At 39.4% G+C, this 19424-nt stretch overlaps 2 protein-coding genes across 14 annotated transcripts in view; one reads left to right on the plus strand and one right to left on the minus strand.

The window, feature by feature from the left end:
* Nucleotides 1–559, minus strand: part of Cdca2 (cell division cycle associated 2) — a 46589-nt gene extending 46030 nt beyond the window's left edge. The window contains exon 1 of one of the 2 annotated variants that reach the window (NM_001431437.1): nucleotides 7–559. The gene's annotated coding sequence lies outside the window, so the exon portion shown is untranslated. The other variant, NM_001431438.1, reaches the window with a different exon arrangement.
* Kctd9 (potassium channel tetramerization domain containing 9) overlaps nucleotides 138–19424 on the plus strand; it is a 27722-nt gene continuing 8435 nt past the window's right edge. For 2 of the 12 annotated variants that reach the window (XM_087586328.1, XM_087586333.1), the window contains exons 1-8: nucleotides 138–318; nucleotides 10139–10260; nucleotides 11946–11989; nucleotides 14379–14475; nucleotides 14946–15132; nucleotides 15320–15448; nucleotides 18965–19032; nucleotides 19140–19235. In XM_087586328.1, the coding sequence (XP_087442454.1) occupies nucleotides 15105–15132; nucleotides 15320–15448; nucleotides 18965–19032; nucleotides 19140–19235 (321 nt within the window). In that variant the 5' untranslated portion in view covers nucleotides 138–318; nucleotides 10139–10260; nucleotides 11946–11989; nucleotides 14379–14475; nucleotides 14946–15104. Of the gene's footprint in view, nucleotides 319–356; nucleotides 631–10138; nucleotides 10261–11945; nucleotides 11990–14378; nucleotides 14476–14945; nucleotides 15133–15319; nucleotides 15449–18964; nucleotides 19033–19139; nucleotides 19236–19424 lie in introns of those variants that run through there. The other 10 variants (XM_087586325.1, XM_087586330.1, XM_087586326.1 and 7 more) reach the window with 6 other exon arrangements.

Consider the following 19424-nt stretch of genomic DNA (forward strand, 5'->3'; position numbering starts at 1 on the left):
CGTTACCTCGGTGGGTGGGTGTAGTAGGAGGAGCTAAAGCCCAGCGAGGAGTTGACTGGTATATGGGACTTTGGCGTCCCGCCTCTTCCTTCTCTTTATGCAAATAAGCACTCCTACACTCCGACGTGCGCCTGCTCAGTAACGCTTAGAGCGGCCCTTTGCCAGTAGCTTCTGTTCTGATTCGCAGATACTCCTTTCCGTCAACCAGCTTTCAGCCTCTCTTTCCTTTCACCGCCGTCTAGTATTACTCTGAGCCCACCCTCCAACCGAACGCTGATTGGCTTAATGCTGGCCAGTGCGGTCCGTTGATTGGCGCAGGTCAGTGTCAATCTGGGCGCGCGGTTGGGGGAAGGGCCGCTAGCAGGCTGAGGAGCCTAGGGGCGGGGTGGGAAGGAGGATCGGCCAACCCTGGGGTGTGGGACAGAGGGTGCGTGCGTGAGGAGTGTGGGGCCGACCAGGAAGGTGGCGAAGGGCGGAGAGTCCGGGTGGGAGGCGGGAGGGGTCTCGCGGGCGCGGAGCGCGGCGGGTGGCGGGCCGGGAGAGAGGGTGGCGGCTCCCTCAGGACCCGGCGCGGGCGGAGCGATGCGGCGGGTCACGCTGTTCTTGAACGGCAGCCCGAGGAACGGCAAGGTAAGCGGCAGCGGGGGCGCGACCCGGGGACCCCCGCAGCCTCCGACAGCCCCGGGCAGCTCGGCCACCGGAGCTCCGAGGCGCCGCTGTCACCTGAGCAGCTGGCCGAGGTCCCCTCCCATCTTCCCGCTGCGCCCTCCAGTCCTTATCCGTGCTGAGTAATGCTCAGCCTGGGGAGGAGGCAGTGATCACAGAGGCGAGTGACCCTGGCCAGGTCGGGAGAAGGAAACTCCAGGGGACAGTCGAGTGACATCCTCAGAATGAGGACCTGGTCTGGACCGCTTTCCTCATCTCTCAGGGTGCCCCGGGCCCCTTGCCCCACCACTGTGCAAACTTTTATACACGTTTTATTGTGTCGCCTTGTTTTGGTTCCTTAAAGGATGATGACAGCAGACTTTCGGAATGACTTGATTTGACAGTAGCCTTAGCTGCATTTAGGCCTCCGTGGAGGGCGTGGTGCTAAATATTTTTCCGATGTTGCAGCTGCCTCTTGCCCCACCCTTGAAAGTTATTCTTTGGAAAATATTGGCTGTTTCTGGCGGACTAGTAATGTGTGGTTAAATGATTGCCCCACACATTAACTAAGCCTGTTTAAAGTCTCAAAAATAATGAACCTTTTTAAAGTTTCAGTTCAAGGTACATCGGCCAGAGTACTCTGATTCCCCTACGTATACACAGCAGAACTATTCAAAGGCATTAAAGTTGGGGGTTGGGGGGGGCGGAGTTTTTCAACCATTCTGCAGTTTTGAATAAACAGATTCTGGAAATCTGATCCACAGTGGGGTTTGTGCTCTGATTTTAGTTTCCTAAAAGATTTGATATTCACACAAAAATAGTGTTCACATTAGCTCAACAGTGCTTCAGAAATACATGCTGAAAAGCTGTCAGTTCTGATCGTTAACTCTTCCTTAACCAACTCTGGAGTTGGCTAGTAGTCTGTGTCGTTTTTTATTGAAAGATTTAGTGTTGCCAGTTGTATTGATATGCACTTTCACCAGTGTCAACTCTGTTGTGTGACTCCATGAAGTCAAAGCGATTAGGGTTCCTATAAGTCTTCAGCTCTTCTCTAAATCTCTTCTGAATTCACAGAATGCTATTGTCCAAAAATTAAGGGAGTTGCTCTTGGTGTATTTTTAAATTTTTTTAAAACTTCTAAAAAGTTAAAACTTTGACTATGAGTTTCCAGGTTAGTATTATTTACTTGAAAAATGTTGAGACTCAGAAGATTGGAGAAAGTGCATCTCAAATGATTATGGGTACTTATGGTTTACAATGATCCTAAGATTGAAATAAAAAATATTAACATTTAATATTTAAATGCTAATATCCTAAGCTATAGAATATGTTCCAAAGCTATTTCCTGTCCTTTCAGCTGATGGGAAAATATTAAAATGACTCTTATTTGAAAAGATCACAATACATACATACCACCTGCATTTATGTATGTGGCTATTTAGTGAAATCATAGTCACTGTATTTAGTCAGGATTGTTGTAAACTTGATGTGGATGCACATTAAAATGTTCCCAAAGGAAGTGCTACTCTGAAATAGTTTGCTTTCCTGTTTGTAAGGTAGAATATATCATTTAGATTGTCTCCTTGCTTACCTGGTGTCTATTTTTAATCCCCTAGTCATGAGAATTTTGTTTGACTGCATCTCCTTCTTACAGCTTGCTTTGTGGCTATTAGGCCATGCATGGGCTGTGATGTAGAAAGGCACAGTTTCTTCACCAGGCATCAAGATATCAACATGCATTTTTGATTTGTGTAACTGAATAGTGCTTTTTTTTTTCTTTTTTCTTTTTTTCAGAGCTGGGGACCGAACCCAAGGTCTTGCGCAAGACCACTGAGCTAAATCCCCAACCCCTGAATAGTGCTTTTAATGTTGATGAAACAGCCAATTTTTTTCTAAGTGAAAAGAAGTACATGGAAGATATAAGATGATCCTTGGGGGTTTAGGAAGGGGTGCATGTTATTTATATTTTTATTTGAAAACAAAATAATTTAAAAAAAACCTTGCTTTTTCTAATCTGGAAAAGCATGGGAGCCTCTACTTCCTGAACCTGTCAAGCTGGTCTTGTTTTCTTCCAGAACACAGGTCTTCATATGTAAATAGACTGGTAGCCAACAGTTCATTTACCAGTTGGTTCTCTTTGACATAGGATGTATAGAAGCCTATAAGTACATTACAGAGATTTACATCACACAGTATTAATGGGATTAGCCATCAGCTAAGTGCCAAGTGACTTTAAAACCTAAAAGAATCTGCAGATTGAAACCAGTATTAATTAGCAAGCACAGTAAACATTGGGAAAGTAGCAAAACTGGCTGCTTTTCCTAGCATCAGCTGTAAAGTTAAAAAACTAAAAGGCTCTCAGAAGCCAAAGAGTGCCATGTTTTAAGAAACTCTTTGCTTAATAACTGCTATAGTCAACTTCTTCCTTAGGGTATATTGTTCTTTGAACTATTAACCGGCGATATGATGAGATCATCCTCATCATGACATGACCAAGACATGAAAAGAGTATTTTCCTATGCATGCAGTCAAAGGTCTTAGATTTTTTTTTTCCTTAGTTTTTAAAAATTTTTTGGATTAGGGAGATGGCTCAGGAGCAAGTGTGAGGATCAGAATTGGGACCCTAAAAAGCAAATGTTGGGTAGATATGGCAGTCCACCAGGAATTCCAGGCCCTGAAGGCAAAGATGAGGGATCCCAGGAGGAAGCTGGCTCTTTATACTGGCCATGTTGGCAAACTCAGAGATTAGTGGAGAAACCCCCGCCTCAATGAGTAAGGAACAGAGCACAGGAAGAAGACTCTTCAAATCAACCTTGGGCCTCAACATGCGTGTGCACACAGGTACATGCACACCTGAACACACACATGTGCCTACACACATTCAAACACACACCCATGAAAAAGAATTAAAACCTTCATTGTTTAAAGGAAATCTTACATGTAGTAGAATCTCACTAAATTTAATGATAAATATATAAAAGATTCTTGCTGGCCAATTTGTAGTCTGAGTAAATAAAAGTCCTCATGTCATTTAGGAAAATATTTCTGACTGTGGCACACAGTTTACAATTAAATAAATATACAACTGATTGACGATAAACCCAGAAACATTCTACCAATGGACTTTGAAGATTATACTACCAAAACATTTGATGTGTTTGAATTGTGGGGGAGGAGGAAGGAACTGATATTGGTTCCAGAAAGGTCTGCTGTGCTTACACCTTTCATCTTTTCTCTCTCTGCCTCCCAGTTTCCTTTGATCTCTTTAATATTCCCGTAAGGGTTAGTATTAAGAATATGTAATGAAGATTCAAACATCTAAATAAAATGTGTGGTTGTAAGCAACCCTGCCATCAATAATGAGCTGGGCAAATCATAGGCTTTTTGGTTTAGCTACCACTTCACAAGTGCTGTTTGAGTGTGGGCCTCCATGCCAAATGCTGAGACTCAGTAGACTGGGAAATGCCTGTGTTCTAGACTGATGTCTGCATCCTTAATTCAGGAAGTCACTTCTCTTCTAACTGGGTATCAGGTCAGAAATGTGCTGTTGGTAATATACATCCAGGCTAGAATTCATTACATTATTAGAGCTGGAAATCTGACTTATGGAATCTAGCCCTTAGTATGAGCTTTGTGTTATTCTTTTTTTTAAATATATTTGATATATATAGAAGATTGCAATATAAAATATTGATGGTGCATCAAAACAAAAGGAAAATACTAAAAGCCATTTTCATTAATTTTGTTTCTCTTTGTTGCTTTTCAGTCTTTCCAAACTTGACTGTTTTCATTTAATATTTCTATCACTTAGTGATAACATCTGCATTTCGATGCCTATTGAAAGCCATATTTAAACACTACCACAGTTTATCCACACCAACAGGCTGGCGTCATATACAATACTGTGTGTGTACTTTAGCATAAAGAACAAGAATTTCCTAGAGTGCTTTATGCACAGAACCACTGGGAAGACTTGAAAATCAGTGTTGTCTTCCAACCCCAGTAGGTCTGAATAAGGAGGCTAGGCTTTATAATTCTAGCACAGCTCTGGTAATTCTTACCATAACAGGCTTTGGGCTGTAATTTGAAAACCATCTTTAACTCATCCATTCCCACTCCATCCCCTGCTGCCTCTCCAGAGAGATGGCTCAGCAGTTAAGAATATTTCCTGCCTGTAGAAAACTGGTGTTTAAATATCAGTACCTATGTCAGGTGGCTCACAATTGCCTATAAGTTGAATACTAGAGCTTCAAATGTTCCTGGTTTTCATAGATACCTGCCCTTATACCTCTCCCCAACTTGGATATATAATTCAAAAAAGTAACCCCCTGAGTTTGATTAGTGCTGCTTATTTGCTTGTGGGTATGGGGCCAACTAGTTGAGTATGGGCAACCTACCACCAACCATGTCTTAAAACGGAAAATGACTCCTCTAGCAGCCTCAACTGTTAATAGCTGCTTCACCAAGGCCTTACCCTTAGGGCACTCTCCCTCATTCGTGTTGAAAGTTTGACTGGCTTGGTGTGGAAGACAGGTTTTTGCAGGAACTGTAGCTCATGTGAATTGGTGTGATAAAGTTATGTCCAGAAGTCAACGTTTCTCAGCACTCCTCATGTGCTAGCTCTTCCGTTCTTTCTGACCACTCTTCCTAGAGACTTCCTGAAACTTGGATTGGGGAAGTTAATATACATGGTTCATCTACAGCTGAGTGCACATGGTCACTTAGACTTTGTTCTCTGATTAGTTTTGAGTCTGTCCATTAACAGTTACCTACTGCAGAGAAAAGCTTCCCTGTCCAAAGTTGAGAAATGTTACTCTATGAGAATAAACATAAATATTTAATAGGTTCCTCTCTAAGGCCTGTGAGCTTTTGACTATGTTTATGGTACCAGGCATGAAATCCGCCCTCTGGAGCAGGCATCATATCCCATCAGAAAATGGTTGGTTATCCCTGTAACTGTCACTATTATACCAGTGGCACATTCTACCAGGCAAGTATGTATTGTATTAGGATGTCTGTTTTTTTCTTCAGCGTCCTTCATAGCACCTTTTGACACTTTGTAAGCTAATAAGTAGGAAGAGTGTTTATCTCTCAATCAAGGTTGATTTCTCTATGTTCTAAAGCTACAATGAGTGATATCATCAGCAGTAGCTTCTTACCATCTAGTTATGGTGGATAACCAAGAGTGACCATATGGTTGACCATAGCCTATGGTTGTTTCAGTTACCTCTGAGGCCTCCTAAAGGCCCAGATAACTAACTGGTAGGAAGGTATACTTTACCTGACACTAAGATCTGTATTTAATGACCCATGTGTTCTTAAACAGCATTGTCCACCCATGCAGGGTGTTCCTATAAATGTGTGTGTATATACATATATAGGGGATTTTTTTTATTTTTTATTTTTTTTATTTTTTTATTTTTTTAGCTTATAAACTAGTAGATTTCTCGAAGGCCTCTTTGTAAACCTTAGTTTGAGTTAACACACTCCTACTGCTTCTTTCTCTACCTTACCTGCCTTCCCCGTTCTATTAACCCTTTCATCAGAGTACTCCACTCCCATCCTTTCATGTTGCCTGTGTATCATCCACTCTGATTATACTGTTTACTTGGGTGGCAAGATCGTAGCTTTCCATACAGCTTTTTCATAAACTCTTGGTTTCAGTTAAGTCTTCTACATCTCCATAATTCTCCACCTCCCATCAAGCATCCAGTTTCATAAGATCATTGCAGATTTTAAAAAGTCATCGTGGTTGCTTATGTTCCCACCACTAGTATATGAGTATTCCTGTTGATTATGTCTTTCCTAACAGTTAATATTGTCAGAATTCTCTTTTTCTTTCAAGACAGGGTTTCTTAGTGTAGCCCTGATCGTCCAGGAACTTAGTTATAGACCAGGCTGGCCTAGTACTCAGAGATCAGCTTGCATCTGCTTCCCAAGTGCTGGGTTAAAGGCATGTACTACCATCACCAGCTAGAATTTTCAATTCTTAATATTGTCCTTCTTGACCTCAGGAGTGTTAGACCATTGTTTTAGAAATAAGATCATTTTCCCTTTGAACTTTATTAGAATTGTATTAGGTGAATTGAGCTATTTTAGGTAAGAGTTGTTATTGGTGCTTTGGTTAGACAACTCAGCATGCATAATTTAGCCATTTTGTATTAATAGTGTGTTATGTAAAGTATTGTGAGAATATGTGTGACTTTAAATTGATAAACAAATGTTGATAGTAACTCTCCAAGTATATTGGCTTAGTATAAGGGAAAAATTTGAGTTTATAGAACTTTTCAGTTCTTTATTTTTTCTATTGATGATCGTTTGCTTGTCAATATTTTTAATTATTAGATTGTCAACTATAAATTTTATTTTTAAAACTAATATCAAAAGCATGGGGACTTTAAAATAAATTAAAAATTTTCCCTGTCCCTGTGTAATACAGGTTTTTCATAAGTTTGGAAAACAAATTTAAAGATTATCAGTAGTCAGTCATAACTTCATTATCCAAACATATTCACTTTCAACCCTTTTCTTTTTTTTTTCTTTTTTTCTTTTTTTCTTTTTTTTTTTTTTTTTTTCAGAGCTGGGGACCGAACCCAGGGCCTTGTGCTTGCTAGGCAAGCGCTCTACCACTGAGCTAAATTCTCAAACCCACTTTCAACCCTTTTATAAATAGCACTTTCAAATTGCAATTATACCATATATTTCATCTTCTGATGTAAATTCCTGTGAAAAACTTAGATGTAACTGATGTGACCTAGTTCAAAACTCTAAAAACAATGACATTTTACTCAGAGATTTGGAACCTACTAAGAAGCAAGTAATATAACATTTAGCCTAGGACAGTCTTCCATTTCAAAGCTTAGGATGACACCTCCTTTCATTTTGCATCTATGCTTTCACCGTGTAGTCTACCCTGGCCTCAGACTCCGTTCCCCAGCCTCTTTGGTAGCAGAGTCCGCCATCCTGTTACGTGGTTAGTGATTTTGTTTTTAGCTCTGCTCATTAGCTGTACCAAGACTAGTTGGTTGGTATTCTTAGAATATATGACAACTTTTGATAACTTACTTTGCCTTTGAAACTTTATAAGGTTTGGGTAGAAAGGTATTTAAATTAATTTATAGATACTACAATAAAAGTTGGATTCAATTTATACCTTGATTCCTTAGTTTTTCTAAGGAAAACCCATCTTGTGTATAGGCGACTGTGTGGGAGTTTTCTGTCATATATTCAAAGTTGACTCCATGGCAGGTTGAAAGCAGGGTCCCTGTTATTATCTTGATTACCTTTCTATTGACGTGATCAAGTGCCGTATCACACTGTGACCAAGGTAACTTATGAAAGAAGTATTCATTTGGGGCTTATAGCTTCAGAGGCTTAGAGTTTATGATCTTGTGGCAGAGAACACAGCAGCAGGCAGACAGGCATGGTGCTAAAACAAGAGCTACCTGGGAATGGCATGGCCTTTTGAAATCTCAAATCCAGTGACTTCCCTAGCCCCAACAGGTCATACTTCCCAATCCTTCCCAGTTTCACCATCTGGGAACTAAGCATTCACATAAATGGTCCTCTTGGGGCCACTTGATTTTGAGTCACCTTAGAGGGCAGTAAGCCTCTCTTCATTAGGTTGTTGTTTCCTAAGTATGATAGGTATTTCAGCATTAGTTTGCTTTACCCTGTTGCTTAGAACAGCATTGTCCAGTAGAAGAGTGGTGGTAGAAAGTTCACATGTGTGCTGTTGCCTTTTAGAAACTTTAAATTAAGCTTACTGAATTAAAGTTTAAATTTCCTCATTTTGTCAATGTAGCACTGGATTGTGGTGAGTGGCCTTTCTGTTCATTAGGAAATAACCAAGGCATATGAGAAACCACCTCAATTGAATGGAAGTAGACAGCAGTATAATTTGATTGATTTTGAAAAAGGAAGTTACATAAAGTCTAATGCCTCTTATTTTAAGCTGGGAGCTTAACATGAGCAGATATATTCATCTTGCATGAAAGAATTGCTGCAAGAAAGTTGATGTCAGGGAAAGGAGGAGATGTGAGGCCAAGGAGAGCCATGGAGAATACCCAAAAGGCAGAAGAGAAGAAAGGGAAGGACTTAGAGAATTCCTAGTGCTGTAGTAGCAAGGACAGCAAGAACGAGGGTGCAGATCGCAGGAGGAGATGCTCTTGTCCCGCTTCCCCCAACCATTTTGCGTGCTGTGGTTGTCTTTGCCTTTCTGTGTTACAGTTGTGCTTTTCCTAGCATCCAGAGCCCTTGGCTGACAATGCTGCCATTGGGAATTAGCCACTGGGAAGCCAGTAAGAGCTGACTAGAGCAAAAGATCATGTACCAACCAATGCTCAACCCCTTGCTAACACAGCTGGTGCATCATTATATGTTAGACACTCCTGAGTCACTGCAGGACAAACCCATTTCTTATACAACCCAGCAGTGTTGCATTCAGAATGCTAGATGCTAAAATCTGGATTTCATAAAATAATAGTTTTTGAAAAATTAATGAGGTGGGAAATTGTTACCTTCTCTATGATGGCTGATGTAGTGAATAATATGCTAAACAGCAGAAAACTATTGCTATTACAACAAAGAAAGGAAAGGAGCCATTCCTACAAAGAAATAACACAAGAACAACATAATAAGGACTTCAGACTTAGGCAGTTTACTAAGCTGTAGACATCAACTCATTGCCTCATAAAACTAAGGTAGATAAAAATGGTTTTTTTTCATTACTAGTTAAAATTACAAACCATAGAGTTTGTCACAAGTTGACTGATAGAAAATACTAATCTAAATTTAAGTTCAGATCTATCTTCAGAGTTAATGTTGAACATAAAGATTCTATATTAGTTTTGTTTGGCTGTAATTTCTTTCTTATTATTGTTAAAAATAGATTCTTCTCTCATATAATACATCCCAACCGCAGGTCCCCCTTTCTCCCCTCCTCCCAGCTATCTCCCACCTTTCCCTTCCTCCAAATCTACTACCCCTCTGTTTCCATTCAGAAAAGAGCAGGCCTCCAAGAGACAAGAACAAAACAAGATATAGTAAGACAAGGCAAAAGCCCTCATATCGAGGCTGGGCAAGGCAACCCAATAGGAAGAAGAGTCCCATGAGTATGCACAAGAATCAGAGATACATCTGCTCCCACAGTTAAGGTGCTCAAAAACCAACCAAGCTAACGGCCATTGACAAATGCAGTAGACCTGATACAGACTCATGTAGGTACCATACTTGCTGCTTCAGTCTGTATGAGCCCATGTGAGCCCTTAGTCAGTTCTGTATGCCATGTTCTGCTGTCCTTCCTTCCCTCTGACACTACAACTTTTTCCTCCTCTCTTCCTGCAGGCTCTTTTCCAGTTTTGAGTTTGTTACAGTGGGAGGCACAGAGTAATTGTCTATCATCAGGCAGTGCTCTGAATCTTCTAAATGATCTTTTAATCTGTAATGTCAGTGATTTATTGTATATGTTCAAATTAATCTGGTCTGTTTACAGGTGGTTGCTGTATACGGAACTTTGTCTGATTTGCTCTCAGTAGCCAGCAGTAAACTCGGCATAAAAGCCACCAGTGTATATAATGGGAAAGGCGGACTGATTGATGATATTGCTTTGATCAGGTAACTTTCTCTTTATAAAGCTCTCAGTAGTGGACCCTTGCTTCTTGCTGTTGTGCTGTTACTTATGCAGTAGTTTCACTGCTCTTATGAAAGCTGGGTTTTTGCAAGGGATTATCTGGAAGTCACTTGAATTTAACGTCTGTTGATCAGATAGAGAACCCTTACTATAGTTTAGTACCTGGATAGTCTACATTGGTCATATATGGCACTGAGAATTTCTTCTTTATGGTAATTTAATGATTTAAAAGTTTCTTACATCCCCTTCTTTATTGTTAAATTTGTTTTTAGACAAATTTCATAAAAAGCACTAGTAATTGATAGTAAGTACTGCAAAATTCTAGCTAGAGGTAGCACCAGGGTCTACATAATATTACCTTTTAAAGCTGCTTTTTGTTTTTTTAGTGTCCCAGGTAGATTATCCCTTGAAACAGGTATCAAGTTCACTTCACTCCTCAAAGGATGAGACAGTTGTGAGACAGGAAAGTAGTTGAGCAGGAAGATGATGAGGGAGACATTCTAGGTAGAGACCACACCAACAGTGCGTGGTCTCAAGCTTTGCTTGAGTTATCCATCTGCTTGGCAGAGCATAAGTTTTAACTTGATGGTGTAAAGACTGTGATGCTTTAAATGACATTGTATATGATGATTAATCTACATCTAAATCCAGAGCAGGGCAGGGCAGAGTGACTCTCCAGTCTTCCTTTACAAGTCATTGGTTCTAGTCATTTTAAACAGAGAGACCAAGCATCTGAGAAATAAGGGATCTTACAGGGCATAAAGGTTCACAGTTTGATTTTTGTCTGTGAGAACAAACTTTCATTCTAGTCTAGAAACATTAACTAGCAAACTGAGCAAGTTGAAAATATAAATTGAAATGTAAATCTAAATAAATTAGAATTTTTTTAGTGTTTTTCATTCTCAGTTTCTGTGAATAATTGGCCAACATCACTGAATATATCAGTCTAATTTTTATTCATAAACTCTGTTCCCAAAAAAAACCCAATGTGTCGTATGTTCCTGTAAGTCAGATGGAGGTGACTGTATGTGTGTGGAGAGGACAGAAGTGTATGAGGCTTACACTGTGCTTTGGCTCACAGTAGTGCCTCTGATCATTGAGTTACAGTAATGGTGCAGGCAAGGGTGGTCAGGAGGAGTTATCCTGGTAATTCAAGAGGACAGGCGAGCTGAAATATTTAAATGTGGTCATGGCAGATGTGTAGTGAATAGATGTTTAGAACGGAATTGCTCAGGGTTTCATATTTTTCAGGATTTATTATGACAATTGGGTTTAAAGTGCCTGGATGCTAATTATTTGAGAAAGCACTCCAATAATTTACTTAAGAGGTAAAGAATTAATTTAAAGACAAAAGTGGACTGTTGCTTCAGTCATGTCTTTTGGATATAAAATAGTACATTCTTCAATTAATAATAAGGCCAAATTCATAAATTTTGATAGTGAGTTTTGTTTTGTGTCATTTTAAAAAATACTTTGATATACAAGGTCAGTTGTTTGATTTTAGATCTAGTCAGGGTTAAACAGAACCATGGAGACAGTTTCCTTGTAGGTAGGCTGGTGACAAGGCCTGTCATCTGTGTAGTTCTGAGGAATAGTTCAGATAAGTCACCACTTAATTAACATGCTTTCTGGCTTTTGATTGTGGCTTTCTAAAATTTGGTTTTCCCAGGGATGATGATGTGTTGTTTGTGTGTGAAGGAGAACCATTTATTGGTAAGTAACTTTGTTAAATACCTATTTTATCTGCCACAGTAATAAACATGAAATGGTAAATACAAGGAACTGTATGATTTAACATGAAAAATCATGATGACTAAGCTCAGGTCTTCACATTTTTTATTCTTCACTGACTTTATGTCATCTTATACATATTTGAATTATAATTATAGTCTGTATATTTGCTCCCTACATGTCTTTAAGGTATCCTAGATATGTACATTTGTTACCTATAACATGATAAGGTAATTGATTTTAGAAATAAATTTTCTTTGAAAGTAATTGTTGGAGTTTCCTTAGTACTGTATTATTTACTTGTACCCATGTATTCCTTGAATAGTGTTGACTGTCCTTTACTGCCAGTCAAATCTTAGCATGAAAGCATGACTTGGCATCAGCCACTAACCTTTCATTTGGAAGAAAGCTTATATATTTGGATATCTCAAAAGAGAAGACCTAATGCATAAGTAAGCAACTGTTCTTTAACGACTATTTAATTTTGTTCCTTGTACTCACCCATGGGTGTGTGTTTCAGTGTTTTAAAGCTTTATTGTCATTGTGTTTGATGAGTAGAGGGGATTCTTATGAGTTTTTGCTTCAGGCAGTAGCCACATTAGAAGTAAGTGTGCTGGCATGTTAGTACTTGCTTAGGAAGCAGAAGCAGGTGTTTCTCTCTGAGTTCCAAGTTGCCTGATCTACACAGTGAGCTCCAGGCCAGCCAAGGCTACACTGTAAGGTTCTTGTATCAGAAAAACCAACAACAGAATAAATGTATAGCCTCTTCTGCCTCTACCTTAAACTCTGAGCAAATCTTTTCTCCACCATCCTGTCCCTACTGGCCTTACTGAAAGTGGCTACTCAATTGATTCTTTGCAGACTAGCCATAAAAAAACCATTCATTAAGTAATAGTTAGGCTGAGGTTTAATTCAGTAATAGAACCAGTGACTGCTATGTATAGAGGTCTGAGTTCAGTCCCCTACACCCTCCCCCCAGTAACAAAAAAAAAAAAAATAGTGCTAAGATTTTTGTTTATTCCTGTAATTTCTTAGAATATTTAATAAGTTTTCATCCTCTACATGTATTGATGCCCTCCAAAGTCTCATTGGGTCAGTAGAGTCCTTTTTGTCTTTTTAACTCAATGTCACTAGTTTTTCAGGGTTTCGTCACCCTCTAGTGCAATAAGGTATTCATCTTATTCTTTTTTGTCACAGACATGGAACATGATTGTTAGGAGTTGATGTCATGTTCAAGATACAGGCTGGGTTTATAATTGCTATAAGGCCTTTTGATGACTAGAGTTGAATATATATATAATGTAGCTAGAGATAAAATTTACATGTTATACTACCTATCTTAAAGTTTATCATATATTATGAGATGTTTATGTTCTATAATATGATATAAAATAGCTCATGGGTTCATACTGAATCTTTCAGGATATTCAGGATTATAAAGTTTTACTTTCCGTTCTTCCATATTTGTTAACCCTGATTTCCAATTATTCAGAGAGTGATGGAATTATAATGTCACATTATTGTACACCCGTTAAATGGATGGATCCTACTCAAAAACCACATAAAACTTCAGAGGAATAATCAATATTTCAATCCTAGTAGGGTCTGCCAACAGCTTAGCATTTTTTATATAGCCTCCTGCCTTTATCTTTGTGTTTACATGGTTGTGTTTCCACATTGTCAAAGGTACATGCAGCATGTACTGTCTGTCCTTCCTAAGCTCCATCGATGGTCCCTCCTCAAGTGCACTAATGCTTGTCTTCAGTGCTTGTGCCATTCTTTCTAGTGATTGTCTGAAAGTACTCTAAGCGGTTCTTTCTAGTCTTTGTGACCAGTTCTCTCTGGCATCTTGCAAGCTATACAGTTTATGGCTCTGTACTTGAAAGTCAGATGTAGAATCATGACAAAATTTATCAAATTATAAACTTTAGATATGTACATTTATGTCAGCTTTACAAAGAAGCCCTTGAAAAATTGTTGGTTCACATTTTCTTTGGGTATTGTAAGTTATTTCACTTTGTTGTGACATAAAGGGTGGCATCAAGAAATCTGGTCTTAAATGACTATTCTTGGGGTTGGGGATTTAGCTCAGCAGTAGAGCGCTTGCCTAGTGAGCACAAGGCCCTGGGCTCGGTCCCCAGCTCCGAAAAAAAAAAAAAGAAAAGAAAAAAAAATGACTATTCTTGATCACCCACAGGACTTTCCTTCCCTTAGTCTAGCAGCTTTGTGTACTTTTTCTTGGGTCGAATCATCATGGTTGTCATGGAACTTTGATAGATTCTTACAAGGTTTTGCTTTGAGAAATCATTTCATTGACTTTCCAGAATTTTCAATCTTAATATTTCTATTACTTTTTACATGTCATCTCTAGATCCTCAGACAGATGCCAGACCGCCTGGAGGATTGCTAGGATCTCACACAGACTGGCTTACATTGAATGTAGGAGGGCGATACTTTACAACAACAAGGTAGGTAGCCCGGGGTGTGTGTGTGTGTGTGTGTGTGTGTGTATCTGTGTGTCTCTGTGTCTTAAAGGACAAAACAGAATAAACAGGACTGTGTACTGATTCCTTCAATTTTTTAATTTCCTTACAAGATTTTCAAGTGCTTCCTAAAAATTTGTGAATTGAGACTATTTTTAGAAAGTTTTTAAAGAAAAATTTTAAATGAAGTGAAGCTTTCCTTCTAGAGAAAGCATAAATAAAGCATCATTTCAGCTTTACAGTTGCTTTTTAGATATGTAGTAAACAGATTGCACAGAGAAATTAGCAGTGTTTCTAGAAGCAGCAACTTGAAGATCAGATACTGTAAGATCAAGGGTATTGTAATAAAATGTCTTGCTGGTATTTAAATGAAAAGATAATAATGCACATTAAATCAAAGGAATTGCCAGATTAGAAGAGATTTTGGCAACTTACTGCACATTTTTGTTTCCCAGCGTCACCCCTACCAGGTTGTAGCATGCATCTCTTTGAGAGAACAGCTGAACTCAAGTATACTCTTGACTTAAGTATGTTTGTTTGTAAAGACACATGAAGAAATCAATTTTTTTCCCTGAATTCTTAGGAGCACTTTAGTGAATAAAGAGCCTGACAGTATGCTGGCGCACATGTTCAAGGACAAAGGTCAGTAGAACATGTTCTCACTGTTTGGGGGTCCATTTTTATCTGAGCTGACTTTGTAACTCAAGTGGGATAAAGTAATTTTTATAGGAGTAAAGACATGATGCATATTCTGTGACTTTTTTCTTCTACAAATTCTGACTTTATTTTTGCTTATGGGGGGATTTTCTTTATTAAAATGCTATCACAGGTGTCTGGGGAAATAAGCAAGATCATAGAGGAGCTTTCTTAATTGACCGAAGTCCTGAGTACTTTGAACCTATTTTGAACTATTTACGTCATGGACAGCTCATTGTAAATGATGGCATTAACTTATTGGGTAAGTAGCTCACAGGAATATGAGTATTGTAACTATGAGAATGTAAGTATCAGTACGGATAGGTAGTCTTTCTGACTGGGTATCTTTGCTTATATGTCTCTTTAGCCCATAAATTTTTTACTTGGATTCTAAGTAGATTTAAATTCTATCACAAGGGACTTTTATGGGTTGGTATTGTTTCTTTGGATTAATAGCTGTTTCTTTACTTTCTGGACTTATTATACTGAGTAGTGAGGTCAAAGGAAGAAAGTTGGTTTGGGTTTACAGTTCTACAGAGTCCATCATGGCAGGAAGCCATGGCAGCAGGCAGCTGGGGCAGGAAGCTGGGAGAGCACTGAAAATGAGAGCAGACCTCTTGCTTTCTAGAGGCTCCACAATCTCTCAAACAGTACGACCAGATGCGGGATAGTGTTCTAATATTTGAGCCTAATAGACATTTCTCATAAACACCTCTCATTCAGACCATCACAAGGACTGAAGTAGAACCAAACTGAGGAAGGCAGATGGGAAATGTTCTATTTCGTGTCTGGTAGCATCTAGGGCATATAACGTGAACTCCCAAAGGTTTAAGCACCTCTACCCTTACCATTTGTATTCCCCATGGTTTCTCTTCTTGGCTGACTTTACTTGCCCCCTGTGGCGTTCCTTGGCAGACCATTCCATGTTCCTGGTATCTCTAACTTCCTGCTTTTGAAATCTGGATAGAACCCTCTGACCCCAGAATCTTTACATTCTGTATTCGTGCAAAAACAGTTATTATGTGAATGTCTACCGCCAGCTCAAATGTTAGTGAGGTCCCCTTAGATCAGGAGTTCCCAGCCTGTGGATTGAAACCATTGGTGGTTGAATGACCCTTTCACTGGAGTTGCCTAAGGCCATCTGTGTATCAGATGTTTACATTAGGATTTGAAACAGTGAAAAATTACAGTTATGAAGTAGCAACAAAAATAATTTTATGGTTGGGGGTCACCATAACATGAGGAACTGTATTAAAGGGTCACAGCATTAGGGAGGTTGAGAAGACCTGCCTTAGACTGTGGTATGGAATGGGTGCTTGAGTACCTGCATGGCTGGATCTGAAAAAACACGTTGCTAACTGTGCACCTGTCTTCTCAAAGCGAAGTCTTTCAAATGAATTCAGACCTTCATACCCTTGATCCTGTGGTGGGTAAGGGCTGGTCAGATCCTGAAGTGTCCACTGTTAAAGTGCTTGATCTCTTTGAGATGGTAGTAACAAGCTGCCCTTCTCGTCCACAAAGTTAAAAACACTCTTTTTTTCTGAACAAAATACTAGTTTTTCTAATCTCCTTTTTCTGGTTTGTGCTTCCAGTTCTCAGTGTAAGCCCGGCTGAGAGTAGCCAGCTGCCTGTGCTGCAGCTTGAAATTCCCTCCACCCGGCTATTTGAAGTTCACTCTCACCCACCTTCTTGGGTCGTGGACAGAATACAAAAATTCCTTGTCAGAGTATAATGTGAATGCCTGTATTCTAATCCTGGTAGAGTGCTGGTCCAATCTGATGTCCCCTGAGCCTGGCCTTCATTGTCTGTATTCCTGCTGGTCTGGTGTTCTGAGCTTGCAACAATATTGCCTATTAAATCCACTTTTAAGAGTTTTAAGCTTTTTTTACGGTGCTTTTCCAAATATCCAAATTCTTCCTACAAAGAAATTTCAAAAGCATAGATCCTCATGGTTCGTAGTTGTCACAGCCATCATTTCACTTCTGTACTCCCATGGTTGGTCATCTTTTCATGACTGGGAGTGAAGAACTCTCCTGGGTTCATTTTGTACATAGTTATTACTAAGTATAGTTTCCATCCATACATTTTAGATTGCCTCCAGGTCCCCCAAGTCTTCTAGTACTTTAAAAATGATCTTCAGTAAGTTTTTCTGAGACCGAATTGGAGTGTGGAGCTAGAGCAGGTGTTGCTGGTGCTAGTAAACATAGACTGAGTAGCCTTTCAACTGACCGTATGCAGGCTTCCGTATATGTAAAGCTTGTCTGCATGTTGTAAAGTTTTAGTCTAAACCTATAATTAGAAAAGCAGCCATACCACATTCCCCAAGAGGTTTGATTTACACAAAGGACCTTGGTGAACTTAGCATGAGGGCAAAGAAAGTCTCCTTATTTGGGTTTTATCGGGGTTGATCCTTACACTGCCTCTTGGGAGGGATGCAGAGAAGTTGCCCTGAGGCCAGGCAGGGAACAGGTGACTCAGGGCATTCTTGACTCAGGGCAGGGAACACCTGCCAGGTGGCTCGTGAGTATGGTATGTGCCACTCAGAGCTTTGCCTCTCGGTTGCATGACTGGAAGTGGAGATTAACTTTCATAGGGAAGATTATTTCCTTTCTCCCCATTAACTGCTTGGTCTTTCTTAGTAGCTTAGAATCTAAAGGGAGGGTTTATGTCTATTAATTTTGTAATTCTTGAGTCAGTTTAGCCAACCAAATAACCGAGTCCTCATTGGGAACATAGAGCTTACCAGTACTGTTACTCACATGCAGACGTATGCTTATTTAACCAAGCCTATGATAGAGAAAATCCCTTTTTCATTTAGAAATAAGAAAGTTTAAGTGTCTGAATTATACTTTTGAGTTATTTTTGTGAATTTGACTTAAACTGTTACTCATTTTGACTTAGCAAGATATTGATAGCAAGCCTAGTCAGATTATTCACTGTATTAATAAAGTAGATGAATTGTTAAGATTAAATGAACTAATTGTTTTTAATTAGACTTACAGTAAATAGAATCACTACTAAATTGACAGTTTTAGGAGTGGACAGTGTTAGATTTTTTGCTCATGGCCTACTTAACTACCAACATAATCTAGAAATGTGCCAAGCTTTTGTTGTCACTTACTAGTTTTCTAGTTTTTTCCTTTGTGAAAAAACTTGTTGGTTCCCCCTCCCTCTCAGAGTTTCACTGTGTAACCCAGACTTGCTAGAAAACTGTTCCAGACTCTCCCCCAACTTCAGTATTCCAAGTGATGAGATTATATCAAAATATAGCTCAGAAAAAAAAATTTCAAAACATTTGCAACATTCTGTGGGAACATTCTAAACTACAACTACTTGTTGCTACTGACCAAGCCTAGGGAGATCACAGTCTTCTAGTAAAGTGCTTGCCTTGTAGTGTTAGGACCAGAGTTTGGTTAACTGGAGTGGGTTAAAGGCCTAATGCAGAAGCTGGGAATGGCAACCTGAGTGTAATCCAGCAAGGACTGGGGCAGCAGGGAGGGAGTCTCCTGGGAGCTCACTGCAGAGCTATGCTAGTGTACTGGGTAAATGAGAGATGTTCTCTCAAAAGGTGGTCAGCACCTGAGGAGTGACTCTTGAAGTTTTCCTCTGGTGCTCTCCCTCCCGCATGTACATGCAAGTACACACAAGTACACACAGAAATAAATAAGTAATTAAGCCTACTTGTTTAACCTCAACACTACTGGAGAATTTAACGAAAAAATATGTAAAAGCCAAAATGAATTGTTCTATGTGAAAGTCATGCTTTGTATTTTGATAGGTGTTCTAGAAGAAGCCAGGTTTTTTGGTATTGACTCACTGATTGAACACCTAGAAGTGGCCATAAAGGTAAGGTAGTTTTTTTGTTTTGTTTTTATCTTGGTCAGTATTACACTTATCCTAAGTATCACCCCAAAGACCCCATTGATTTTTTTTTTTTAAATATTGTTTTCAAGAATTCCCAACCACCAGAGGATCATTCACCAATATCCCGAAAGGAATTTGTTCGATTTCTGCTGGCCACTCCAACCAAGTCAGAGCTGCGCTGCCAGGTAACTGAAGCAGACCATACCCTGCATGACCTGTGTGTATCAGCAAGTCTAGAGTAGTTCCACAGCCTTCAAAGGTTTTTTTCTTTTGTCTTATTTTTCCTTTTTATGCAAAATAAGTTTAATAATGAGCCATGGCTTTGATTTAAAGTGACTAGTGCAGATGAGATAGAATAGCCTCTTTTACTGTCT

Source organism: Rattus norvegicus, chromosome 15, assembly GCF_021556685.1.
Source record: "Rattus norvegicus strain SHRSP/BbbUtx chromosome 15, alternate assembly SHRSP_T2T, whole genome shotgun sequence".
Classification (NCBI taxonomy): Eukaryota; Metazoa; Chordata; class Mammalia; order Rodentia; family Muridae; genus Rattus; species Rattus norvegicus.